Source organism: Octopus bimaculoides, chromosome 9, assembly GCF_046866305.1.
Source record: "Octopus bimaculoides isolate indiv1 chromosome 9, ASM4686630v1, whole genome shotgun sequence".
In the NCBI taxonomy this organism is placed as follows: domain Eukaryota; kingdom Metazoa; phylum Mollusca; class Cephalopoda; order Octopoda; family Octopodidae; genus Octopus; species Octopus bimaculoides.
This window is the reverse complement of record NC_142936.1, coordinates 34,783,166-34,799,393: the sequence shown is the minus strand read 5'-3', so window position 1 is coordinate 34,799,393 and position 16,228 is coordinate 34,783,166. Positions and strand designations below refer to the sequence as shown.

The 16,228-nt window shown below is 38.3% G+C and overlaps 1 protein-coding gene across 3 annotated transcripts in view; it reads right to left on the bottom strand.

Moving 5' to 3' along the window:
- LOC106868286 (uncharacterized) overlaps window positions 1-15,909 on the bottom strand; it is a 31,123-nt gene extending 15,214 nt beyond the window's left edge. The window contains exons 1-3 of one of the 3 annotated variants that reach the window (XM_052970588.2): window positions 15,534-15,909; window positions 12,941-13,119; window positions 929-11,233 (exon numbers count right to left, since the gene is read on the bottom strand). In XM_052970588.2, coding sequence (XP_052826548.1) covers window positions 9,249-10,895 — 1,647 coding nt within the window. In that variant the 5' untranslated portion in view covers window positions 10,896-11,233; window positions 12,941-13,119; window positions 15,534-15,909 and the 3' untranslated portion in view covers window positions 929-9,248. The remainder of the gene's footprint in view (window positions 1-928; window positions 11,234-12,940; window positions 13,120-15,533) is intronic. The other 2 variants (XM_052970589.2, XM_089357409.1) reach the window with 2 other exon arrangements.
- Between the last annotated feature and the right edge of the window lie 319 nt (window positions 15,910-16,228).

Here is a 16,228-nt window from a genome sequence, read left to right as displayed (position 1 = left end):
TGTTTATTTAGTATAAAATATTTTAAAATGGATGAATCTTTGGTAATTTTTTGCATACATCATTATTTTGTATATATTTTCAATTTTCAAAACTCTTTTTTTAATTGCATTTCATTTTCTTGGAAAGGTGCGTTACTAAAGGAGCGCCGAAAAATACATAGAATTATAAAACTGCACACTAGTGATGTATTTTATTAAAGTTTTTTTTTTTTTTTACAGAGTCGAGCAGGGTCTGGGCTAAACATTGTCACGGGCCATATAATTTACTCTCTGCATGTCATAAATCAGTTCAAACTTTATTTTTGCTTGCCGTCTAAATCACGGCTGTCCAACGATTAAGACGCGTTGTTTAATATTAGGTAAAGATAGTATCCATCTATCAAGGTCATTCGACACTATGCCGCATTTCTACTCAATACTATTGTAGAAAGCAATTAATGATAGGATATAATAATTCATAACACTGCACTATGCACGGGGCACGGCGTTGAAGAAATAGCGGCCGAATCTTCCTCAAATCACACCATGCCGTAATCTTTTTGTAGCTATCACACTCCATATGGAAAGGAAAGGGGCAAGAAATTAGTTTTTTTTTTTAGTACTCCTTTTTTTCATGCAACGGCAATTACAATTCAGAAAAAAAAAAATTATAAAACTTATTATTTAAAAGATTTTGGCTTCCTTCTTCGGTGACAGCCAAGTGTCTTTGGACATCAGTTCTACTCGATCAGGATTGACTTGGGGGCTAGACAAAAATAAATACTAACAGTGTCAAATAAACAACAAAACAGAATTCTTCCGCAGTTGGCAAACTTCGACTGAAATCACTTTTTCAAACATTAGGAACTACTGAAGGAAATATCTGTTATAAAAAAAACTGATTTTACAAACGTAAAATAAAAAATTACCCAAATCTATATCAACTTACCGTTTTTAGTTGTAAACAATGAATCAAAATATTGTACCTTTCTACCAAACTACCAAAACTATTGTTCGACTGGGATTTTCAAGGGTTTTATCTACTTAAAATTCTGACATATTTTTATATCTTCTACGGGTTTTATGGATAGGGAGTTATCTCCCTTAAGGCGCATGACATGAACTGTTGGGGAATGTAAATGGTGATCTTTTGGAATACGCAGAGGAAAAGTTTCTGTCCTGAGGTTCCCTATGCAAATTTTGTCAGTATAACGTATATTTCATCGGCCACACAGGCATAGAAACTTTCAGTGACATAACGGCTGTGCTTCATACCTTGTTGAAAAGGGGGCAGAAATTTAACTGGACTCATGATTGTGAGCCCGCAGTAGAGTAGAAACACGCCCCAGCAAATGGAAAAGTTATGGGCGCTTTTTCGCCGGAACTTGAAACCCAACTAAAAGTAGACAGAGATGTAGAGGGTGTGGCTTCCACAGTTATGCAGCGTTACCCGCAAACAAGTAAATGAAGGCCTATCAACTCCACAAGTTGATCAGTTTCCATTAGAGAACTACTCCCTTGTCAAAAGCAAGAGCCTTGCTACCATAACAAGAATTCTTGCCAATAAGATGTTTCTGGATTGGGATACAGTGTATTCTAATCACTAACCATCAGCCGCTCCTATTGTACAACAACCCAAGATATGACAGACCAGCAGACATTAACAATTGCCCGGTAAAACTACAAGGTTTAAATTTTGTTGTCAAGTACAAGCTTGGCGATTCAATGCCTACGACTACCAAAGCCGCCACTCATTACCTCTTAACAATCTCAGTGGACCATTTTGATTCCAAAGCTTCATAGAGTATTAAGCACCCATAGAATTCCAGGGGTGATAGAAAATGATAATGGACTGCTGCCCACCCCCACCAGCACTACTTTCCAGTCAAAGGAATTCAGGAAATATGCCAAATGGCAAGATTTCATACATAGGCGAATTGATCGACAACAATCTGAGCTCAATGGACTTGCCAAAACCTTTATGCAGATGTTGGGTAAAGTAGCCCACATTACTTACATTGAGGAACAGGACCCCAGACATGCAGTCCACAACTTTCTGTTGCAACTCTACACAGTACAACTGGTATCAGCCCAGCTGAAAGAGCTTGTTTAATCACACTGTATCAACCAATGTGCCTCACGTGAAATCAGCATTAGCAGGAGCAATGCACAATCCAGCATGATTCGGATGCTAAACAAAGAAAAAAAACTTTAATAGATGGAACCATTCCACAGAGCACCAAATACGTGTTGACAACCAGGTGCTCATTAAACAGGAGAAATTTAACAACTGACCCTCCCTTCAATGCCCAACCATTCACAGTAACTGAAATCAAAGGCTAGATGATCGCAGGGACACTGGCCAATCAGAAACTCATCTGTGATGCATCCAAGTTGAAACGCTGTCTGGACAGACCAGCACGTGTGTGCCCTGAAGGAGGAAAGGCAGAGGAGTACAAGTCATAGTAATGAAGAGGATCTGGGCCTGCCAATCACAAACCATCAACTAGGAGCCAAAACACAACCTATAAATGCATTGACAGATGTAAGTCAGCGAGTGGTGCCAAACTTTGATGCAGCAATAGGCATTATTGACTTCCACCTTACCTAAGTGACTATGTTTGGAAATGAGATGGGTAGAGGTGTGATATTTGGAAATGTGCTAGATTTTATAGATAGGAAGTTATCTCCATTGCCAAGCATTAACAGCACATGACAGGAACTGTGAGAGAAAGGTGGTCTCCTGGAATGCAGGAGAGAGAGTCTGCCATGAGATTACCCATGGAGCAGCAAAACTTAGATATTTATACACAATGTTCATGTGGTACCCTTTCCTCTAGGCACAATTTTACCCAGATAACAGTCTAGTTGGCTTTTACTTACTGATATGAATCCACTCCTACCAGCTAAGAAATCACTTGACCATTTAACATCCTACTACTATCATACCACTCCTGCATTCTTTTATTATTCTTTCTCTTCTTCCCCTTCTCCTTCCTCTCCACCACCTCCTTCCTTACTTTACTACTACTGCTGTTTAGAATAACACCTACGCAAATATTAAAAACAATACATTCAAAAGAGATATCTCTAGAATTCAATCATTACTACCTTCCACAACAAAGCACTTGACCATTTAACATCCTACTACTATCATACTACTCATACATTCTTTTCTTCTTCTTCTCCTCCTCTTCCTCCTCTCTGCCAAGAATTCACAACATTGGTGGTTTGTAAAAGAAATTCTATAAGAAAATGATTTACCAAAGCAATATGGCTTCTCACCTGTATGAATACGTTTATGAGGAATTAAGTAACTACTTTGGGAGAAAGATTTACCACAAATATCACAACGATATGGTTTCCTTCCTGTATGAACACGTTTATGAATGATTAACTGAGTACACGCAGAGAAACATATACCACAAATATTACATTGATATGGTCTCTCACCTGTATGAATGCGTTTATGTTTAGTTAAATCAGTAGCTTGAGCAAACGATTTATCACATACATCACAGTGATATGGCTTTTCACCAGTATGAACACGTTTGTGAATAATTAAGTTAGCATTTGAGGAGAATAACTTTCCACAGTTATTACAGCGATAAGGCTTTTCTCCTGTATGAATAACATTGTGTTTAGTTAAATTACTTCTTTGAGTAAATGATTTGTCACAGATATTGTACCATATCAACGTGAATTCCAAAGAAGCTATCATGATGTGGCTAGGATATCTTTTGAAATGGTCAGCATTAATTATGTTATTTTAACAGGTAATATATTGTCAGGCATTATAAATGTTCCTTCTATTTCTCCACCAGTCCTTATTATGTAACAGCCACGATACCAGTTACTATCTAATGTTTTGAATATTTTATGGGATACTGTAATTACCTTTATTACAATTCTGCTCACACCATTGCTATTTGCTCACTCCTGAGGTAGTCAAAGAGAGTTTTGGTGGAGGGGCAGGCAAATTACTTTTTTCTAGCTGAAATAAGTTAGTACAGATACTTCCCATACAGAGCCAGATATGTTCCATTTGATTTTCATTGCACTCCCTCACTCTTCACCAAACAATAAATAGAACATGGGGTGCACCATATGTTTACTAGAGTTATGAACAAGGAAACATAAATACATATACTCCAAGGCATGCACACACAGATGTGCATATATGTTTACACACACAGGTGAGGGTTGGCAACAAGAAGGGTATCCAACTGTAGAAAATCTTCCTCAACAAGCCCCATCTAACCCATGCAAGCATAGAAGAGTTTAAGTTAAATAATAATGATGACATTTCACAGCAGCTCAGCCACAATTTCCTCCATCCTTTTCATCATAGGAATGAACTTCCTTATAACATCTGCTGAATAAGAAGTCCAAGGACCAACAACAGATAAATGTAGCCAACAATGTCCTAAAAGGTATTTCATGGATGATCCTACAGTGACAACCACAACTCCTATGCAGTTGGAACGGGTGCTGATTTCACTTGAATACATGCCGACACGGGTTAGAATGAAGTTTAAGCATGAAAAATCTGAGTATGGTGATCAGGGTAGGCAAAATAACAAACAGGGTCAAACTGCAAGTGCAAGGAAAGGTTTATTTCATCAATAGAGAAACAATCCAATCAAATACAGAATCAATGTCACAATACTGTGAAACACACAGAAATGCTGAGGATAGAAAGATCAGGGCTACCAGGAAAATACAAGGCATGGCTCTACCAACACCGAGTGCTCCCAACTGTATGAGATTCCAAAAATAAGAGTAGAAAAAGTGGGGAGAAACATAAACAAGTATCTCTGAAGGTGGCTGGGTATCCCTCCAAGCTGCACTTCAATATGCCTGTACACGAGCAGGGTCAGATTTATGGAGGTGCCAAGGGTGCAATTGCCCTGGGAACCCCTTTCTATGAAGGATATGGTGCATTACAAGGAGTTCCTTTAACGTCTTGTCAATCTTGTATGAAGAGGCTGTCTTTCAAATTATAAACATCTCAAATTCTTTTAAAAATGTAATAGAATCTCTTTAATGATAAATAACCATAAACTTTTCCATTTTAGCAACAATTACAAAAAAAACCCAGTTTGTTACCAGTCCCAAAAGTAGCTAAATTTTTTCTACTTTAGCGACATAAGTCTCCATACAATTTCTTTCTGAGGATTGGTGTCACTATGACAGAGAAAAGGAAAACAATCTACCACTCCTGAAAATGTATGTTTGCATGTATGAATGTATATAAAAAAATAGATTGAAAGAAAGTAGTTCAAATTCCTTGTTTCAATGCATGACTGAGCAATGACCTATGGCAACACACACATAAATTGCTACTTGTGAACTTCATTATTTCAATGAGGCATTGAAAAACTGGTCTTATTTTACAAAAGGACAAGTAAGGAATGTTCCAAGATTTAAATTTCGAATTTTGTTTTAATTATCAAATTACATCTCTCAACAGCTCAGAGCATTTTTTATTTTTCAGTTTTACAATTATTGCATTTGTGTTCACAAGTTTTTCATTAAATCAAATCTTTTTCTTTCTTTCTTTTTCAATATTTTTTGTCGGGGTAGAATTAGTAACCAGGGCAAAATGAGAAATTACCATTTTCTCATTAATTTTTTACTACTTGTTTGAAACCATTACATTACTATTTTATACTGTTGCATTATTTTTGGAAGTAAACATTAGTCACCATAGATGCTGTTGCATTAGTGAGAGTTTGAAAGTCAGGTAACAGGTACTTTTTTTCATGAAATGTTTCCTCAACTTTGACCCAATAGTACTTGAAGTTGCCAATAAATATCTAGATATATTTTTTTCTCTGTTGGATTGCACATTAATTTTTCCCACTTTAATGTCCAATTTGATAATCTTCAATTTTCAAAAAAGTCTAAATTGAGGCAAAATGAGTAATGATTAATTTTAATAATTTCTTAATGACATGGTGCATAAATGCATCAAGAAGAGAATCAGGTGGAATTTTTGTGAATTCGTATTCTACACACAGATATTCATACATCATCATCATTTAACGTCCGCTTTCCATGCTAGCATGGGTTGGACGATTTGACTGAGGACTGGTGAAACCGGATGGCAACACCAGGCTCCAGTCAGGCGGTACTGGCAACGGCCACACTCAAAATGGTGCATCTCATGTGCCACCCGCACAAGAACCAGTCCAGGGGCACTGGCAACGATCTTACTTGGCTTGCCGGGTCTTCTCACGCACAGCACATTTCCAAAGGTCTCGGTCAGTAGTCATCGCCTCGGTGAGGCCCAATGTACGAAGGTCTTGCCTCACCACCTCAGCCCAGGTCTTCCTGGGCCTACCTCTTCCACGGGTTCCCTCAACTGTTAGGGTGTGGCACTTTTTCACGCAGCTATCCTCATCCATTCTCACCACATGTCCATACCAGTGCAATCGTCTCTCTTGCACGCCACAACTGATGCTTCTAATGTTCAGCTTTTCTCTCAAGAGATGCTTCTAATGTTCAGCAAAAAAACAAAAAGTTTTTTGCATGATTTAAGGGCTATTTAACTGTTATTTTTAGCACATCTCACAACCACCTGGTACCCTCCTCATTTGTTTGTCATTTTGACGTATTGATGTTCTTCAATAGCTTTCTTCCCATAAACATGTTTAACAATCTCTTGCTGGGACTGAACCCGGAACCATGTGGTTGGGAAGCAAGCTTCTTTATTTCATGAAATTTGCCATTTAGTCATTACAAAGATTAGCAGAAGCTAGGGCTGGACAGAAACATTAATGACAAAATGAGGATGACATACATGAAAAATGAGAGGGGCACCGACGCCCACAGATCGGTAACCCCTCAAAAACCTTTGTTCACTTTGGTTACAATTAATTTACAATCAATAATTTTCCATCAGCATCTCTGATGCTGCCATCAGGCAACAGTCCATGTTATAATCCACTTCGTTAGTAAAGTATAAATAACTCACTTCATTGCAAGTGGCCTTGACCATGTTAATGGTGGTACGGGTAACCACCTGCGGAGGGCCATCTTGGTGCTGATGTGCATGCAGAAAAGGATCTCTCCCGGCCGCATGCACGATCCAGGAGCCTTTCAACTTCCTTCCCCCTGATGTACAGGAGGATAATTTCCTCCTCCTCAGACGAAGAGTCTTCTGACAGTGGCACCGTTCCCGCTGGCACACTTCCCACCGGAGGGATCGCGGGTTCGGTCGGCGGCACAGTGCTTTCCACCGACCGTCTCCCGTTTTTTTTCTTTTTTTCTTCTGCGGGAGCTGGGGCCTCCATCAGCACACCCGAGTGACCCTCCTCTTCTCCTGCAGACTGTACTTTTACTTGTGAGCAACTGTCGTTGCTCACCTTCCCTTTTCTTTTTGTGGAGGCGGAAGCCTCCACGACCCTCTCCGTCTCCCTCTCCAATGGGGGGGACGGCAGGCACATTTTCCATCACCTTCTCCGGGGCTTTCCCACGGCCCTGGGGGCAGTCCTTCTTAATGTGGCCTAACTGCAGGCAGGAGTGACACCTGGGAGGTCGACCCTCAAGTATCAGTGGGAACACGATTTCGCCTGCGGCCGGTGGCGTCCATAGGGTCAAAATTGCTTTTGCCCCTTCCCAATCAACAGCAGGCGTCATCCTCACATTTAAGAGCCTAGGCCCGCTATCTCCTAGGCCCTGCCAGATGGTATCACCGATCCATCCCGCTTCTGTACCCGGAGGTAGCCCACACACCCAGGCTCTTATTACTGTCCTCCTACAATAAGTGGGGAGAAACAAAATTTCTTGCCCCTCAAAGGGCCTGCTGGCAAATTTACCAGCTTCCTCGGGGGTACCAAACAGCAACCATACCGTTGCATATTTGATCCGCTGAGAAATAAATTTTATAGTTGGCAGGTAGTCTGCTAACTCTTCCTCTATCACATTCTCGTCGAAGAGGGCGATGGCACCACGTGATCTGGAAAAGGTCTGTAGTACCACCGTCCTCTTCTCAAGATCTTTAATCCAATGTTTGGGTGGGACCACCTAACACTCCAAAGCAGCGGCACTGTTTATTTTTGCCATGTGCAAAAAGAAATAAGTCTTATAAGTTCAAAGAAAGATCAAAAAAAAATCCAAAAGAAAAAAAAATACACAAATAGTTAACAGATCAGTAAAAAAAAAAAAAAATAAGACAAAGAAGTCCAAAAAATAAATAAACAGTTCAAAAAGAAAGAAAAAATCAGGAAAGGTAGACGGAGAAAGAAAAACACAGCAAAAATCCAATTTCCTGGCCAATGTGGATAGGGTCCTTGGCGTGAATCTTTTTTTTTTTTCTGGTAATTGGTAAAATAAATTCAATAAATCCAAACACGAATACAGGCTACAGCCAACGGTAACTGCAACTGTATCAGGTTCTATTCATTCGGGCGAGGATACGCCCCCATTTTTTGAAACAAATCCATAGAATTCGCAATATACAAAAACAGCAGCCACCGAGAGCAGGAGAAATTGTCCAGAGCTGTACGGAATTTATTAACAAAAATTGCAATATAATAAATTACGCACAGCTCAAATAAAACAAAATCACCTACCTTGCCGACCTTCTCTATTTTGTTCTTTTTTTCTTTCAATGAACGGAGCATAACAAACTTACGTCCATTCTGGTTCACCGGAAGCAGGCTTCTTACCACACAGCCACTCCTTTTTTTCTCAAAGTGAAAAATGCTGTAAATATTACTCATTCCACCTCTCCTAATAGGAAACTGGAAAAGTAGACTTTTGGAATAGCTGTCATATATGTTGGAATTTCTCTGATTGCATCAAGACTGCACAGGTCTCTGAGTAGGTCTCACCATGACAACTTTTTCTGTCATGGTCAATGCAACAATCATGTTACTTCAAAGCACTGCTGTAAACAGTAGAAGTGAGCTAGAATGTTAAAACTTAGTGCACATGCCCAGCAGAGGTCAAGGTCAATCTGTGCTAAGCAGCTTTACTCTGCATGCTTTAGCTTCGTTACTATGGCAACAGACCGGATACTTATTGATCAGACCTCGTATACACAACACCTCAGAAATAATGTTTTTTATTGAAAATATTACAGTTGTAAGACATTTCACCAAAACACATCTAATTGAGTACTATATATACTGTTCAGAGAGGTTATCCTACACATCTTATTTCTTCTGTGAATACATTTATTGTTTTATATATATATATATATATATATATATATATAATTTCTTTTTTTTTTCAGAGAATGACTTTTGACATGGATAATTTTAGTCTTTTGTAGGATTGCATTTGTGTTTAACCAAAGAACATTTTTTTGAATATGCTTTTCCACAGATATTACAGTGATATGGCTTCTCTCCAGTATGTACACGTTTATGTTTAATTAACGTACCACTTTCTGAGAATGATTTACCACAGATATCACAGTGATATGGCCTCTCTCCTGTATGTATGCGTTTATGTTTAATTAAGTTAGCACAACGAGAGAAATATTTACCACAGATATCACAGTGATATGGCTTCTCTCCTGTATGAATGCGTTTATGTTGAGTTAAATAACAATTTTTAGAAAAGGATTTACCACAGACATCACAGCAATATGGCTTCTCACCTGTATGAAGCCGTTTGTGTTGAGTTAGGTTGCCAGTTTGTGAGAATGATTTACCACAGACATCACAGTGATGTGGCTTCTCTCCTGTATGTAGACGTTTATGTTTAGTCAAAGTACTATTCACAGTGAATGATTTATTACAGATATCACACTGAAATGGTTTTTCTCCAGTATGAATACGTTTGTGAGTAGTTAATCCACATGTCTGTGGGAATGATTTACCACATATATCACAGTGATAGGGCTTTTCACCTGTATGAATGCGTTTATGAATCCCTATTTGACAATACAGCGAGAATGATTTACCACAGATATCACAATGATATGGTTTCTCTCCTGTATGAATGCGTTTGTGATTAGTTAAGTAATCATTGCGTGAGAATGATTTATCACAGATATCACAGTTGTAAGGCTTCTGTCCTGTATGAATACGTTGGTGGTTTGTAAAAGAAATTCTATAAGAAAACGATTTACCACAGATAGCACAGCAATATGGCTTCTCACCTGTATGAATACGTTTATGAGGAATTAAGTAACTACTTTGGGAGAAAGATTTACCACAAATATCACAACGATATGGTTTCTTTCCTGTGTGAACACGTTTATGAATGATTAACTGAGTACACGCAGAGAAACATATACCACAAATATTACATTGATATGGTCTCTCACCTGTATGAATGCGTTTATGTTTAGTTAAATCAGTAGCTTGAGCAAACGATTTATCACATACATCACAGTGATATGGCTTTTCACCAGTATGAACACGTTTGTGAATAGTTAAGTTAGCATTTGAGGAGAATAACTTTCCACAGATATTACAGTGATAAGGCTTTTCTCCTGTATGAATAACATTGTGTTTAGTTAAATTACTTCTTTGAGTAAATGATTTGTCACAGATATCACAATGATATGGTTTCACACCAGTATGAACTCGTTTATGTTGCACCAAAGCCCCTTTTTCTGAGCACGAATACCCACAAATATTGCAGTGATATGGCTTCTCTCCTGTATGGATGCGTTTATGTTTAGTTAAAGAACTATTTACAGAGAATGATTTACCACAGATCTCACAGTGATAAGGTTTCTCTCCTGTATGAATACGTTTGTGTATAGCAACCTCATACTTTCGAAAGAATGACTTACCACAGATATCACAGTGATAGTATTTCTCTCTACTATTTTTACATTTTTGAGTAGGTAGGTTACTTGTCCCTTTCAGTTTCAATTTCTCAGCAGGAAAATCAATCACCTTTGATTGTGATTTGCATTTTTGCTGGTTCTCACATATTTCTTTCTCCATAATTCTTTGTATTTCACCACAATGTACAGATGCTGTTCTGCTTTGTATTTTCTATTTTCTTGCAAAGAAATAATTCTACTGCTATATTTATGCTTCACAGTTTGTGAAGATGTAAACTTTTTTGGGAAATTTTCCCTAAGATTGTGAATTGATCATGTAAACAGCTCAGACAATGAAGTAAACATAGGCTGTTAATAAATGATGTGAAGAAATATTTCATCCTAATTCACTACATATTTACATAAACAGTGTTAGAATAGTTCTGCATAACATCTTTTTTGTGTCTTTAATAGAAGATAAAAACTGATGATACTTTTAAGGCACTCTCATCCAATATTCTGAAATAGAAATGATAAATACTGTATAAGATAGGAGGATATAAAGAAGAGGAAATTCAACAATGAAAATTTTACATTTCAATGTTAATAAACTGAAGATATAAACCTTTATCTGAACATTTCAACTAGTCCAACATATCCATCATTTTTCAGGATTGTAGGGGTTAATTTGAGGGAAAATTGGATGCCATTTAAAAAAATCAAACAATAATATAAAGATTCCTCTACCTGCATCAAAGGATGTATTATATTTTGTTACCAAACACTGTCCTTCATTACTCTGAAAGGGTTAAAGTTAGAGGACACCACATCCAAGCTGACTGGTGGACCACTTAAAATCCCAAATTCCCAACTACCTGATTTGTTGACAACGATATATGTGGTCATTCATTATCATGGTGAACATAGGTCGTCTTCAGATTCTTGTTCTATTATGTCCTCTTAATGGAATATCTAAGCTTTGTAAGTGTTTCTGTGTACTATTCACTTTTCATAGTACAGCCCTTGTCAGCCCAAACAAGTCAACATGATTTCAATACTAATCAGTGGCTCTTGAACTTGTTAGGCTTTGGAGAAGACATGTGATGCTATTCCATAGCCCAAAATTTTGTTTCTGGATCACAACAATATGCCGAGTTTTCATTTTCTATTAAACAGATAAAGAAAAACCATGTTATCATTGGCTTTAATCACATCCACCTTTCCATCCTTTAAATCAGGAGTCAACTGCTGCGGTATGTACTTTACACATACATGGGGGTATTGGAAACAATACTCAGACTTCCATCATCTTATGCAATTCATTATGACCCTAGTCCAATTGTATAACAAACTCACACATTGTGACTCATCTGTCCACATGAATCTGTTCTTCTGTAGATACAAGATAGTTTGCACCTTTCCTCTCTCAAGATTCAATGATAGCACATTGCTCCTGCTTGTAATCCATCATTTACCTATAATGAAGAAGGTATGACCCTCATGCATGTACATGTATGTATTTGCTTTAACGCAAGCACACCTCACTGTCCCATTACCTTCTGTCCTCCAAACTCCATGACTTCATCTCTTCATCACTCAAAACTCTTTCTCTCGACCTCCATTAACTGTTCTCTCATTACAGGCCTTTCCACTGTTTCTCTATACCTCTCACCATACTCTCTTCCTATTGGTGATCCCATCACTGTATCTTCTTCTGGAATGTTGTCATGGCATTATCCCCCTGCTCTTCCTCTTCCCATACCCCTACCTCTATTGTACCCAATGTCTTTCCACGCTGTTCACGTCACAAGATGTTGCTCTATCCAGCTATGTAGCTCTCTTCATTCCCCCTTTCCATAACACTTAAAATATGATAGTCCTACACTATTCACACTGTTACCTTTCCACTCTATCCAACACCTTCCACAATAAACCATCGCTAATCTTTTTCCACCATCCCATTTCTTGCCATACCCCCTTCCCCAATTACAGAGGACTCTTACAGCTGCATCACTTTCTCTTCTACTACCCTTCACAACTATGTCTTCTTTAATTTACCCTCCCTCATTCCCAGCCTAGAACCACCACACATAATAAAACAAATATAATTATTTCCATTATCTACCAATTCCACAATGGCTGCACATATCAATCCAGTTCATGAAAAAGAGGAGAGGTGACAATATGCACCACGTTTATCACTCTTGTTAGAAGATTTTGACTTACCTGGAAGAGTCATTAGATTTTTATATAGGGGCTTCACAGCAAACAGAATTGGTCTTTAATCTCAACTCCTGCAAAATCTTCCACAACATTTTCTTTGGCATGTGGTCAAATTCCATTGTAAGGTCTACAAAGCAACCATAGACTTGTTAATATTCCCACGATTTCTCAAAAACCTGCAACTAAGTGAATATCCTGTTGGTTGTACTATGTCCAAGATGGAAGCCACATTTACAAGTGAAAAATTCATTTTTTTAAAAATGTATAACATGAAGAATTGTGAAAAAAGGATGGTTGCGAGATCTATGAGGAAGGAAGCTGAGGAGAGGTTGATTTGGTTTGATGAGAACCCAGATAGAGTGTTTAGGCTTATTAAATCAATGAAAAATGATGGAAGAGATGTTGAGGGAGGAAGATGCATGAGGTGGAGTGATGGAAGGTTGAATTTTAGTGAGAAGGACAGGGGAAGAGTTCGGAAGGAGCATATGGAGGGAATTATGAATGGAATCAGAGGGTGGAAGTTGCTGTGGTAAAGGGTGCCAGTGGAGAGGGTTAGTCGGGAAGAAGTAGTGGAGGCAATGAAGGAAATGAAAACAGGAAAGGCAGCTGGTCAATCAGAAGTACGTGTGGAAATGATAACTGCAAGAGGGGAGATAGGGATTGTTATGATGATGGAGCTCTGCAAGGCGTGCTGGATGGAAGAAGAATGCCAGATGATTGGGCACTAAGTGTGGTGGTATGATCTTCAAGGGGAAGGGGGATGCAATGAGTTGTGGGGCGTATAGAGAAGTGAAGTTATTGGAGCATGCAATGAAGATAGTGGAAAGGGTGTTGGAGAGGAGAATTTGGAAAGGGGTGGATGTGGATGAGATGCAATTTGGTTTTATGCCAGGAAGTGGGACAATAGATGCAGTGTTCATTGTAAGTAGATTGCAGGAGGAATACCGAGATCTAGAGAAGGCATTCGAAAGGGTTCCAAGGAAGGTGATTGCGTGGGCACTGAGAAAGAGAGTTGTACTAGAGGTAATATAGAGAGCAGTAATGAATTTGTATGAGGGGGTAAAGATAAGAGTGAGAATTGGATGAGAGCTGTTGGAGTTTGCAGTGAAAGTTGGTGTGTATTAGGGATCTGTGTTGTCGCCGTTGTTGTTTGCAATAGTGGTTGATATGGAGAGGGAGAGTGCAAGAGAGGGACTGCTAATGGAGATACTGTATGCAGATGACCTTGTTCTGATGAGTGAGATGAGGGAGATGTTTTGGAAATAGAAGGTGTCTGAAAGCAAAGGTTTGAAGGTAAACCTCAGGAAGACAAAGGTGATGGTGAGTGGGGTGAAAGGAGAAGTGTTAGTAAGGTGGATTGATGTGGTGTATGTGAGAGGAAGGTAATGGCAAATGCGGTGTGTACAAGATGTGAGAAATGGATTCAGGGTAGATGTACAAAAATGAAGAAGGTAACCCCAAGACTGGCAAGAGAGTTTGTTTATGGAAGATGTGAAAAAGGAGCTGGAAGGCTGGCGAAGTCAGTGGAAACACTATGTGATGAGGTGGAGACGGTGAGAGGGTGGATGTAATAAGATCATAGCATTAAGAATAGTATTAGTTATAAATTGACTTTTAAGAAAAAGATTCGCAGAGGATATTGTCGGGCCCCTTGTATCATTAATATCTCACTGGTAAAAGCAAGTTACCGCCCCCTGTATCGTCCGACATTTATGTTTATATTCACGAGTGCCCGTTTTCGGGGGGTTTTTTATATAAAATATTTAAAAATTGATGAATCTTCCTAATTTTTTGAATTTATTTTTGATATATTTCCCATTTTCCTAACTTTTTTTTTACAAGTAAGCGTCATTTTCTTGGAGAGGTGCGCTTCTAAAGAAGCGCCAAATTAACCCTCAATTGTTTCCCCCCCCCCCCAAAATTGGTATATACTCCGAAACTACATAGTTCGAGGTATATTTGTAGAGATTTGTTCTTGTCTGTGTCTGTCCTGTTTTTATGTGTTGTGGAATATAGATATAACGAAATTATGCCAGCAATGTCGCATTTTAAACATGAAGAAAAAAAGCCTTTTTCTTCAAATTTAAAATGCGACATTGCTGGCAAAATTTCGTTATATCTTTAGTCCACAACACATAAATACATAAAAACAGGACAGACACAGACAGAGGAACAAGCACATACACACGCACAAACATACCACCCATTAGCTTTCTTCTTCCATTTCGTCAACTGACAGTCGACAACAGCCACGGAAAGAGCAGATTTCAGTGTTTTGGTCCATCGAATTATATGGAAAGAATGCCTAATTTCATTTAAAAACATTCATTTTCTTGAAAGTTAAGACGAATTGAAGTGAACTCTGGTGAATTTTCCGAAATTCCTCACCACACCCCCTCGTAAAATTTTGTATATTCGGAATCTACAAGATATAACACATATTCGTAGAAAATTTCATTAAAAAAATATCCATTTTTCTGTAAGTTATGATCATCCAAAGTCGGCGGGAGGGGGGAGAAATCTGTAGTTATGCCGGATATCATTCTAAAGTATATAGCACCCAAGGATATTTTCAAACAAATATTTGTCAACTTACCGTTTTCAGCCTTAAGCAGATAATCCGAAAGTTGTACTTCTTACCCAAACAAACACAAGCATTTTTTCGGACAGGACTGTCTACAGTTTCGTACGCTTAAATTTCGAACGTTGACCTTCTTATATCTTCTATCATATTTAGCCACAGCTTCGTATCTTACGACAATGAAATGGCTTTAATATCCTTAGCTGCAGTTTCACTGTGTACTATATGCATGTATATTTTGAGTCAGTTAATCAATCAGTCAATCAATCTTCTTGTCTATGTGTATGCATTAATATATATATGAATACGTTTGTTTATCAATCCATTGATCCGTTGTGTCCCATTTTTGACGTGATCACTTCCAAAAGCAATGAAAAGTGGGATCTCTATAATGACGTCCAAGGGAGATAATAATACTCATAAGTCAACGATAAAGGAGAATCCATCTCCACACTAGCATCACACTTCACAAAAAAAAAAAAAAAATTATGGTTTGTGTTTGGTGGAATACAAAGGGTGTCCTCTATCACTAAGCATTAAACCAAAGCAATTGAAAGTATCACAAAATGTTTGCAGCAAATGTTTCCATTGTTGGTCAGTCATAAAGGGGTGATGCTCTCACATGATAAATCAACACAATATATTGTGTAAGTCACTCAGGAAGAGGTTATGGCACTAAATATGGAAGTTTTGCCTAATCCATCCTTATT